Here is a 12408-nt window from a genome sequence, read left to right as displayed (position 1 = left end):
ATCAGAGGTCTCAAACGGGTTTTGATTCCGCACCCATACTCGGCCGCACCAGGGTCGCAAACGGGTAGGGTACGGGTACCCGATTGCGACCTCTGGGATGAAGCCATGTTGCAGGCGCGAGTGGGTTGATTCTAGGACAGACATGGGCAAAGTATGGCCCGCGGGGCGTATACGGCCCGTTGGGCTTTTTAATCCGGCCCGCCGAACATGTCCAAATATTATTATTATATTAAATGTTACCTTCCTCCTGTAATTCCCCCATTAGATGGCGCACTTTATGTAATTCAACAAAACTTAACTCTGAGTTCTCTCCGAATTTCACGAGTCCGTTCTAGACCCCACAGTTTTTTAAAGCGTTTTAAGCACAGAAAACATAATTCAAGTTTGAAAAATCATTACTTATGCAAACTTTTCAATAATTTCCTTCACTTCGATTAAATTTTTCTTTTAAAACTTCTTCTCACCAACATTACCACTCGTTACCACTTTCTCCGAAGGCAAGTTTTTAAAATAATACATGGTACAGACAGCAGACATTTTGTGTCCGGAGATCAAAAGCAAATTTGAAAAAGTCAGTTTATCACGCAGGACTGTGACTCGCCGTGTGGAACTGATTGATAAAAATATAGCCAGTCAATTAAACAAAAAGTCTGATTCCTTTGGGTTATATTCACTAGCACTGGATGAAAGTACGGACGTAAAATACACTGCTCGGCTCCTCATTTTTATCCGAGGCATTGACGACAGTTTTGCAGTAACAGAGGAGTTTTTGACCATGGAATCCCTGAACGGAACAACGCGGGGAGAGGACTTGTATAACCAGGTATCTGCTGTCATCGAAAGAATGATGCTACGTCGGAGTAAACTTGTCAATGTCACGACGGATGGATCGCCAAATTTAACTGAAAAATATGTTGGGCTGCTGAAAAGAATCCAGGATAAAGTGAGAGGAAAACCCTATCCAGGATCTTATTTTCCTTCACTGCATCATCCATCAGGAATCCCTGTGTAAGTCTGTATTGCAGCTTAATCATGTCTTGAATCCAGTCGTAAAACATGTAAACTTTAAATTTCGATTTAAAGCTTTCGTGACTGCAGGGATTCATCTTCTTGGTTCTTTCGGTAAAGTCACGTAGAAGGGAAGTAATAAAATAATAAAAATAAAACATAATAAAACAATTCTCACGACGTTTCGGCTACAACGCAAGCAGCCGTCTTCAGGTGAAGAATGAGACAATGCCAAGCTAGGAGCTTATATATAAGCTGCGTTGGAGGTGGAGGAAAGAGCGCCTTAACAAAAGAATGTGCATGTGAAGAGGAATTTAGCATATTCATGGAAAATGCGTAGGAGGTGGGCGGGGGGGTTTCAAAGTCATATTATGCCCATGCATTATGCAGGATCAACAGCACCAAGGGGGGGTGCAGGGATTAGCAGTAACAAAGGAAAGGAATGTTAATGATATGTAGCTGCAGTTACTCAACCACCACGTAGAAAACTAAAGTATAAACTACATAAAAAACTAAAGTATAAATAGCATAGCACCATCAGTATACTTACTATACTCTACACTAAGCTGAGTTACTAACAGCAAGTAATACATTACAATTCTACGTCGTAAAAATTATATAATATGCTTCCATCTAAACTTTATTCTATTGCATCAACGAGCATATACCGTACTATATACTGCCAACATTAAATTATATACTGTATTGCTGTAAACCAACCTATATCTTATACATTTAATATAACACTATGTATTATTCTACCCACCCTAATGTGTGTCGAAATGGTTTATTACGTCCTTCCAATGATTGCTAAGCCAGAATCCATCTTCTCGGTTAAAATTGTCTCTGTGTTTGTATATGTGGATTGCCTCATGAACGAATCTCTCATGATAGCCAGATGGCTTGCAGAGAACCTCTGTCTTGGAGAAGTCAATGTCATGTGAGCCCACTGAATTGTAACAGTGATCTGCCACGGCTGAGGTGTTTGTCCTACCGTGTTTCAGGTCTGCCTTATGTTCACGGATGCGGTCCGAGACATGTCGTTTGGTTTCTCCAATGTAACTGCTACCACAGAGGCAACTTAGTTTGTAGACGCCAGGGTACTGTATGTCTGGAACCACATCTTTTACAGACGGGACCAGATCACGGATTTTATGTACTGTGTTGAATCGGACCTGGATCTTGTGTTTAATCAGGATTTTGGAGATCTTTTTTGTGACCCCAGCAATGTAGGGTAAGGTGATGGTCTTGAAAGGCTCCTCAACAGGATCCTTCTTGATGGTTGGAGTGATGGCTTTGCGGATTGTGTAGTCGGAGTAACCATTAGCCTTAAGAGCTTGGCGTACGTGTTTGAGTTCACTGGAAATGTGTTCATGGTCGGAGATGCATTGGGCTCTATGATATAGAGTCTTGATGAGGGAATTCTTCTGGGATGGATGGTGGTGGGAATCCGGTTTTAGATAAGCATCCGTGTGGGTGGCTTTCCTGTAGACAGAGTGGCTCATTGAACCATCAGGTCTCCTTTTGATTAGGACATCCAAAAAGGGTAGCTTGCCATCATTTTCGACTTCCATGGTGAATCTGATGGCTGGGTGTATGGAATTGATGTGGTCGAGAAATTGGTCTAGAGCAGGCCGGCCATGTGGCCAGATGACAAAAGTGTCGTCTACGTACCTCTTCCATAAGGTCGGGCGTAGAGTGGCAGTCTGGATGGCGTCCGTCTCAAATTTCTCCATGAAGATGTTGGCTACAACCGGAGATAGGGGGGAGCCCATTGGGGTGCCCTCAATTTGCTTGTAGAAGGTTCCATTCCAGGTGAAGTATGTATTGGTTAAGCAGTGTCTCACCAGGGGGGGTACCCCAGCATTCAGTCCTTGATGAACCAAGTCTTCAATGATTGCGATGGTGTCAGGCACAGGCACCTTGGTGAACAAGGAAACCACATCAAAACTGACAAGCAGGTCGTCTGGGGACAGGGCAATCCCCTTGATTGTCGATACCAGGTCAGTAGAGTTTAGTACTGCAGAGGTGGTTTTTCCAGTGAAAGGCCGTAGGATTTCGGACAAAAAACGAGCCAGTTTGTAAGTGGGGGAGTTGATAGTAGAGACAATGGGACGAAGAGGTGTACCTCAACTCCCCCACTTACAAACTGGCTCGTTTTTTGTCCGAAATCCTACGGCCTTTCACTGGAAAAACCACCTCTGCAGTACTAAACTCTACTGACCTGGTATCGACAATCAAGGGGATTGCCCTGTCCCCAGACGACCTGCTTGTCAGTTTTGATGTGGTTTCCTTGTTCACCAAGGTGCCTGTGCCTGACACCATCGCAATCATTGAAGACTTGGTTCATCAAGGACTGAATGCTGGGGTACCCCCCCTGGTGAGACACTGCTTAACCAATACATACTTCACCTGGAATGGAACCTTCTACAAGCAAATTGAGGGCACCCCAATGGGCTCCCCCCTATCTCCGGTTGTAGCCAACATCTTCATGGAGAAATTTGAGACGGACGCCATCCAGACTGCCACTCTACGCCCGACCTTATGGAAGAGGTACGTAGACGACACTTTTGTCATCTGGCCACATGGCCGGCCTGCTCTAGACCAATTTCTCGACCACATCAATTCCATACACCCAGCCATCAGATTCACCATGGAAGTCGAAAATGATGGCAAGCTACCCTTTTTGGATGTCCTAATCAAAAGGAGACCTGATGGTTCAATGAGCCACTCTGTCTACAGGAAAGCCACCCACACGGATGCTTATCTAAAACCGGATTCCCACCACCATCCATCCCAGAAGAATTCCCTCATCAAGACTCTATATCATAGAGCCCAATGCATCTCCGACCATGAACACATTTCCAGTGAACTCAAACACGTACGCCAAGCTCTTAAGGCTAATGGTTACTCCGACTACACAATCCGCAAAGCCATCACTCCAACCATCAAGAAGGATCCTGTTGAGGAGCCTTTCAAGACCATCACCTTACCCTACATTGCTGGGGTCACAAAAAAGATCTCCAAAATCCTGATTAAACACAAGATCCAGGTCCGATTCAACACAGTACATAAAATCCGTGATCTGGTCCCGTCTGTAAAAGATGTGGTTCCAGACATACAGTACCCTGGCGTCTACAAACTAAGTTGCCTCTGTGGTAGCAGTTACATTGGAGAAACCAAACGACATGTCTCGGACCGCATCCGTGAACATAAGGCAGACCTGAAACACGGTAGGACAAACACCTCAGCCGTGGCAGATCACTGTTACAATTCAGTGGGCTCACATGACATTGACTTCTCCAAGACAGAGGTTCTCTGCAAGCCATCTGGCTATCATGAGAGATTCGTTCATGAGGCGATCCACATATACAAACACAGAGACAATTTTAACCGAGAAGATGGATTCTGGCTTAGCAATCATTGGAAGGACGTAATAAACCATTTCGACACACATTAGGGTGGGTAGAATAATACATAGTGTTATATTAAATGTATAAGATATAGGTTGGTTTACAGCAATACAGTATATAATTTAATGTTGGCAGTATATAGTACGGTATATGCTCGTTGATGCAATAGAATAAAGTTTAGATGGAAGCATATTATATAATTTTTACGACGTAGAATTGTAATGTATTACTTGCTGTTAGTAACTCAGCTTAGTGTAGAGTATAGTAAGTATACTGATGGTGCTATGCTATTTATACTTTAGTTTTTTATGTAGTTTATACTTTAGTTTTCTACGTGGTGGTTGAGTAACTGCAGCTACATATCATTAACATTCCTTTCCTTTGTTACTGCTAATCCCTGCACCCCCCCCTTGGTGCTGTTGATCCTGCATAATGCATGGGCATAATATGACTTTGAAACCCCCCCGCCCACCTCCTACGCATTTTCCATGAATATGCTAAATTCCTCTTCACATGCACATTCTTTTGTTAAGGCGCTCTTTCCTCCACCTCCAACGCAGCTTATATATAAGCTCCTAGCTTGGCATTGTCTCATTCTTCACCTGAAGACGGCTGCTTGCGTTGTAGCCGGAACGTCGTGAGAATTGTTTTATTATGTTTTATTTTTATTATTTTATTACTTCCCTTCTACGTGACTTTACCGAAAGAACCAAGAAGATGTAAACTTTATACGAGCAAGGGGGCTTCAGCACCGTCAGTTTATTACGTTCCTGGAGGAAACTGATGCGGATCATCAGGACTTACTCTTGTGTCCGCTGGTTAAGTTTGGGGAAAGTGTTACGAGTGTGGGAGCTGAAAGAGGACATCATCACATTTTTGGAGTTGATGGGGAAATCTGACGAATTCCCTGAGCTAAGCGACAACAACTGGCTTAGTGACTTTGCGTTTGCTGTGGACATATTTTCACACATGAATGAGCTGAATGTGAAACTGCAGGGGAAAGATCAATTTGTTCACGACATGTACAAACATGTGAAAGCCTTCAAATCCAAGCTCACTTTGTTCTCCATACAAATTGTGAACAAATCTTTCACTCATTTCCCCACACTTTCCATGCAGGAAGAGGCACCGCGAAACGCAAAAAAATACAGCAAATCGCTTGAGGACTTGCACGGAGAATTCTGCCGTAGGTTCTCTGATTTCGAAAACATTGAACAGTCACTTCAGCTGGTGTCCTGTCCTCTGTCACAAGACCCTGAAACAGCACCACAGGAGCTGCAGTTGGAACTGATAGATCTTCAGTCTGACTCCGTCCTAAAGGAGAAGTTCAACTCTGTTAAACTGAATGACTTTTATGCTTCACTTAACAGAGCCACGTTTCCAAACCTCCGGAGGACTGCACAGAAGATACTGACTTTGTTTGGCTCGACTTATGTGTGTGAGCAGACATTCAGCATCATGAACGCCAACAAAGCCCGTCACAGATCAAAGTTAACGGATTAGCACCTCAGATCTATCCTGAGAATTGCCACAACCAAAATAACTCCAGACTTGAATGCACTGGCAAAAATGGGAGATCAACAACACTGTTCCCACTGAAACTGATGATCTGTTGCTGCAGCGAGGTTGAAACCAAATCTCCATCACACAGCCTGCGTGGCTGCTCTAACCTGTTAATGTAGATAATCTATATATATAAAATCGTAAATCTGTCTGTCTGTGTGTGTGTCTGTGTGTCGCCAGACCATACGCACTTTTATTGGACGGCGGTTGCCCCTGGCAACGGGTAGCGACGCCTTCGCCGCTTTCATTGGACGGCGGTTGCCCCTGCCAACGAGTAGCGACGGGCCGCGGGGTGGACGCCATTTTGTATTCCCGTTAAAAATAGGCGCACGCATTAACACGCGACTCTGAGGTAAATTCATCAAAGTTTCACGTCCTCTTCACTCCCCCCCCCACCGCTATGTGTGCAATTACTATTATAGGGTCGGGCGATTATTAAATTATAGCGATTAGACACTATTATTGTAGCGCGGGGGGGGGCGGGGGGACCGCACCCGTACCCAGCCTTAACCGGGTGGGAAAATCAGGCGAGGCCGGACGCTCTACACGCTACTAGGCCTCGACACCCACCACGCGACTCTGAGGTAAATTCATCAAAGTTTCACGTCCTCTACAGAGTGGTGAGGGAGGGAGAGTGGCGAGGGAGGGAGAGTGGCGAGGGAGGGACTCAGCCTCAAAACGAGTAACTGGTGTGGCGTATTAACATCTTCACTGGGGAGACAAAGGCGGCCGGCCGTGGTGCATCCAAGTCCCGGGCGAAGCTGGGGTCATGTGTATGTGTGTATGTGTTTATGTGTATGTCTGTGTGTCTGTATGTATGTGCGTATGTACGTGTGTGTTTGTGTGTATGTATGTGTGTGTATGTATGTGTGTTTTTGTGTATGTGTTTATGTGTATGTCTGTGTGTCTGTATGTATGTGTGTATGTACGTGTGTGTATGTGTTTGTGTGTATGTATGTGTGCGTGTATGTATGTGTGTGTATGTGTTTGTGTGTATGTATGTGTGTGTATGTATGTGTGTTATGTGTGTGTCTGTGTGTCTGCATGTATGTATGTGTGTGTGTATTGTGTATGTGTTTGTGTGTATGTGTGTGTTTGTGTGTATGTATGTGTGTGTTTGTGTGTATGTGTATGTCTGTGTGTATGTATGTGTGTGTATGTGTGTGTATGTGTTTGTATGTGTTTGTGTGTTTACGCTCGCATTACACAAATGTGTTGCAGGTCTAAGGCGTTCCTCGCGCAGCATTGCCGCTTTATTATTTCAGTCGTTTACTGCCGTACGCACCCTGAAAGTCGTGTGTGTCTGCAGCAAGCGCGCGTATGTTGTGTAGGGGGAACGGTAGTGTAGTGGTTAGCGTGCTGTCTGTGTGTCTGTGTGTGTGTCTGTCTGTGTGTGTCTGTGTGTGTCTGTGTGTGTGTCTGTGTGTGTGTCTGTGCGTGTGTGGTGTGTGAGGAGCGGTGGGTGTAGTGGTTAACGCTACGCTGCGCTACGAACCCGGCGAACCGAGTTCGATTCCCGTTCACGGCCACCACCGGTGACGATTATTTGAACCTCCCCTAGGTCGACTCAGCCTCAAACGAGTAACTGCTGTGGTGTGTGAACATCGCCACTGGGGAGACAAAGGCGGCCGGGCGGTGTGAATCCAAGTCCCGGGCGAAGCCGGGTAGCCAAGCTAGTCTATTTATATAAAATCGCGAATCTGTCTGTCTGTCTGTGTGTGTGTCTGTGTGTCGCCGGACCATACGCAGTTTCATTGGACACCGGTTGCCCCTGGCAACGGGTAGCGACGCCTTCGCCGCTTTCATTGGACGGCGGTTGCCCCTGGCAACGGGTAGCGACGCCTTCGCTGCGGGGTGGACGCCATTTTTAATTCCCGTTAAAAATAGGCGCACGCATTAACACGCGACTCTGAGGTAAATTCATCACAGTTTCACGTCCTCTTCACTCCCCCCCCACCACAATGTGTGCAATTACTATTATAGGGTCGGTAGATTATAAAATTATAGCCATTAGACAGTATTATTGTAGCGCGGGGGGGGGGGGGGGGGAACGGCACCCGTACCCAGCGTCAGCCGGGTGGGAAAATCAGGCGAGGCCGGAGGCTCTGCACGGTGCTAGGCCTCGACACCCACCACACGACTCTGAGGTAAATTCATCAAAGTTTCACGTCCTCTACAGAGTGGTGAGGGAGGGAGAGTGGTGAGGGAGGGAGAATGGTGAGGGAGGGAGAGTGGTGAGGGAGGGAGAATGGTGAGGGAGGGAGAGTGCTGAGGGAGGAAGAGTGCTGAGGGAGGGAGAGTGCTGAGGGAGGGAGAGTGGTGAGGGAGGGAGAGTGGTGAGGGAGGGAGAGTGGTGAGGGAGGGAGAGTGGTGAGGGAGGGACTCAGCCTCAAAACGAGTAACTGGTGTGGCGTATTAACATCGCCACTGGGGAGACAAAGGCGGCCGGGCGTGGTGGATACAAGTCCCGGGCGAAGCCGGGTAGTACAGCTAGTAAAGAAGTTAAAGTGAGGTCATTGGTTTGGGCGCAGGCCTCAGATGTTTCCATGATGTTTCATCAGTCACGTTACGACATGTTTTTGTATTGTTCGTGCAATTTGTTAAATTTACTTGAAAATAAATGCTTTGCTACCTGTTAAAGGCCAAATCCTTTCATGTAATGATTTTTACATGTCATTTATATTAGTTCACACAAACACTCCATCCATCTGTTCCTGGCCCGGCGTCTCTGTCAAATTTTAGAACCCATTGTGGCCCGCGAGTGAAAAAGTTTGCCCACCCCTGTTCTAGGAACTTGAATTGTGAGAAGAGACAAGACGTTGGAAAATGAGTGACAAACAGTTACTCACCAGTGACTCACGGCCTACCCGTACCCGGCCGCACCAGGGTCGCAAACGGGTAGCCGGGTAGGGTACAGGTATCGGGTACCCGGTTGCGACCTCTGCTTTGAATGCAGCCACTTTATCTGCCGAATTGAACCGAGTTGTCGATCTCCCCTGAAATGACAGATTGAGTACGTTGAGCAGGCTGAATATGTCACATAAGCGAGCAAGTTTTGCGACCCATTCGGTGTCACTGAAATGTGCTGCCAGTGGTGACTTTTTCTAAAATATATCTCTGGAGTGGCTCTCGCAACTCAAAAACTCTGGCCAGTGATCTACTTTTAGAAAGCCATCTCACTTCTGTGTTTTAGAGATGATATGTGGTGAGCGCGCTGCGCTACGAACCCGGCGACCCGAGTTTGATTCCCGCTCACGGCCACCACGATTATTTTTACTTGTCCTGGGCTTCCCCTAGGTCGACTCAGCCTCAAACGAGTAACTGATGTGGTCTGTGTGAACATCGCCACTGGGGAGACAAAGGCGGACGGGGGTGGTGAATCCAAGTCCCGGGCGAAGCCGGGTCGTCAAGCTAGTCTTCTATATATAAAAGGAAAATTTGTGAATGTGTTGTCTGTTCAAAATGTTTAGCATACTTCCCGACATGCAACAAACTTGAAATTTGCCATGTGGGTACTTTGCAAAATGTACACCATGCACAAATTATAAAAATACCCTTTTGTATTTTAGGGGGGGGGGGGATGACCATGAAGTGTGTGGCGAGAATCGATATCTGCTGAGCGTTTGTGGTATCGATTTAACGGGAATAGTCCGATTCTAAAGAAATCTACAACCTTCGATTCCTTTGCGTGATCTAAAGAATCGAATCTTGATGCGCGAGCGTAAGTTTATTTTCCACCGCTCGTTTGGTTTTGTTGAAATTTATTTAAATTTTATTTAAATTTTTATTAATGAGATAATCATTAACAAAAATGCATTTGTATATGTTATGTTTTTAATTTTTTTTGAGAAGTTTTTCAATAAATGTTTCCCCCGGGCAACGCCGGGTGCTTCCCGCTAGTACCTAATAAATGAAACTGAAACGACTCTTTGGTTCCTTCGGTAAAGTCACGTATAAAGATAAAATAATCAATTAAAAAAGTAGTATGCTTTTATTTAATTTATTATTTTATCTTTATACGTGACTTTACCGAAAGAACCAAAGAGTAGTTCCTGCAGTCACGACAGCTTAAAATTAAGATTTAAACTGAAGCTATCAATTGGCGGTTGATTAACATAATGAATTCATGAATGCAATCGCTAGTTCATTGCGACGGGTTCAGCATCCACTCAACACTGGGCATGAGCCCGTCTCATTAACATAATTTATTCATAATTGGTTCTTTACCCTTCTATCTGGCAACAAAACTGACACTCGTGACGTCACGCTGCCGCGTGACGTCACGAGCTGCTACACCGCGCTCGCTCTCACAGATCCGAGGTGAGAAGTTAACATTCGTGGTTGTTGTTGTTGTTTACCCAGGTAGAGCCTCTCTCCGTCTCTCTCTCGTAGGGATATCAATTGAGTAGCAGCGAGTCTGGAATCGATGTCCAGGTTGGAACATTACAACGCGGGGCCTAGCCACGCGGGGCCTTGCCTCCTGCCCTCGACTGATTGCATTTGCTTTAATCCTCTGCTTAAGTTTAATTCGTCTTCATCTGGCTCACTACTTCATGCGACCTCCTTTGCCAGTAGCAACATATAAGAAGAGGTTTTTCCCCTTTTATGGCAACTGAAACAGGTGTTAAGATATTAGTGGTTCTTTCGGTCAAGTCACGTAGAAGGGAAATAATAAAGTAATACAATTTCTTGCTGTGTATTTCACAGCTGACGATGATTGCTCATGTTGCAGTCGAAACGTGAGAATGTTTTTATTTTCATTATTCTGTTTTTCTTCGACGTGACTCGGTGTGAAAAACAGCAAGACAATTTTGGAAAATTTTCTTGCCGTGTTTTTCACACCCGACGATGATTGCTCGTGTTGCAGTCGAAACGTCGTGATAATTTTAATTGTATTTTTTATTTTATTGTTTTTCTTCTACGTGACTTTAGGTGTGAAAAACAGCAAGAAATTTTTGGAAAATTTTGGAAAATTTTCTTGCCGTGTTTTCACACCCGACCATGATTGCTCGTGTTGCAGTTGAAACGTCGTGAGAAATGTTTTTAATTTATTGTTTTTCTTCAACGTGACTTTAGGTGTGAAAAACAGCAAGAAATTTTTGGAAAATTTTGGAAAATTTTCTTACCGTGTTTTCACACCCGACGATGATTGCTCATGTTGCAGTTGAAACGTCGTGAGAAATGTTTTTAATTTATTGTTTTTCTTCAACGTGACTTTAGGTGTGAAAAACAGCAAGAAATTTTTGGAAAATTTCGGATAATTTTCTTGCTGTGTTTATCACACCTGACGATGATTGCTCGTGTTGCAATCGAAACGTCGTGAGAAATTTTAATTGTTTCATATTTTATTATTTCCCTTCTACTTGATGACTTTACCGAAAGAATCAAGAATATGAATCCCTGCAGTCACGAAAGCTTTAAATAAACATTTAGGTGTTAAGATGTTTAAACGCCGACCTGAAACCTTTTGCAAGCAATCGTGTCTGCATTAACCACAATATACTCGCGATCAATATGCAAACAAAACACATGCTGTGATAATCTTTGCATTCTCTGTGAAACTGATTGGTCCACACCAGAGACGGCTTTCTTTCGAGCCTAGTCTCAAACGGTGTTAGACCAGAGGACAGCGCCAAAAGGCGTACACAGCACAAAGACAACGCCGCCATCAGAACAATGACAGCTCGGGGTGAGCAGTTACATCATGGGACGTCCTTTCCCAGTAGCAAAATATAAGAAGAAGCTTTTCTCCTTTCATCATTTACAGATTTGTACAATTCTTTTTGTCTTGGGATATTTTTGTATACGGTTTCTCCGTGTTTATTTCAATTGGTTGGACCATCTCTAGCTCCACCCACCTACCTTGATGCACCCATCTCAGGCCTATATAAGACCTTGTCTCAGCAGCTTTCTCTCTCACCTAAAGACGATTGCTTGTGTTGCGATCGAAACGTTGTGATCTATTTTCTATGTACGCGACTTGACCGAAAGACCCAAAGAGTATTAATTCCTGCAGTCACGAAAGCTTTAAATCAATAAATAACTATGTAGTTTGAGAAGCTCCCAATGCACCATTGGAACTACCTTTGCCAGTAGCAAAATATGATTATTGTTTTTTTACCCTTTTATCTGGCAACAAAACTGACACCTTTTTTTACAAGGAGTCATGTTTGCATTGACCACAATACCTGCGGTCAGAATGTAAAAAAAAACACAACTCTGATAATGTATGCACTGTCCTTGAAATTGATTGGTCCACACCCGAGACAGCTTTTCTTAGAGCCTTGTCTCACATGGTGTTGGACCAGATGACGCTAAAAGGCGTACAACTCAAAGACAATGCACCATCAGAGTATGAGAGCTCGGGGTAAGCATTTACACCATTGGAACCTCCTTTGCCAGTAGCAAAATATGATAATAGTTT

At 44.6% G+C, this 12408-nt stretch overlaps 1 protein-coding gene across 1 annotated transcript in view; it reads left to right on the top strand.

The window, feature by feature from the left end:
* The window catches only part of LOC133361364 (oocyte zinc finger protein XlCOF6-like), a 28753-nt gene that overhangs the window by 11122 nt on the left and 5223 nt on the right, over positions 1–12408 (top strand). The window contains exon 3 of the mRNA XM_061580289.1: positions 10252–10304. Within this exon, the coding sequence (XP_061436273.1) occupies positions 10252–10304 (53 nt within the window). The remainder of the gene's footprint in view (positions 1–10251; positions 10305–12408) is intronic.

This window comes from Lethenteron reissneri, chromosome 72 (assembly GCF_015708825.2).
Source record: "Lethenteron reissneri isolate LAM-NWPU_2019-01 chromosome 72, ASM1570882v1, whole genome shotgun sequence".
In the NCBI taxonomy this organism is placed as follows: Eukaryota; Metazoa; Chordata; class Hyperoartia; order Petromyzontiformes; family Petromyzontidae; genus Lethenteron; species Lethenteron reissneri.
The sequence above is the reverse complement of the archived record's forward strand: the minus strand, read 5'-3'. Positions and strand labels throughout refer to the sequence as shown.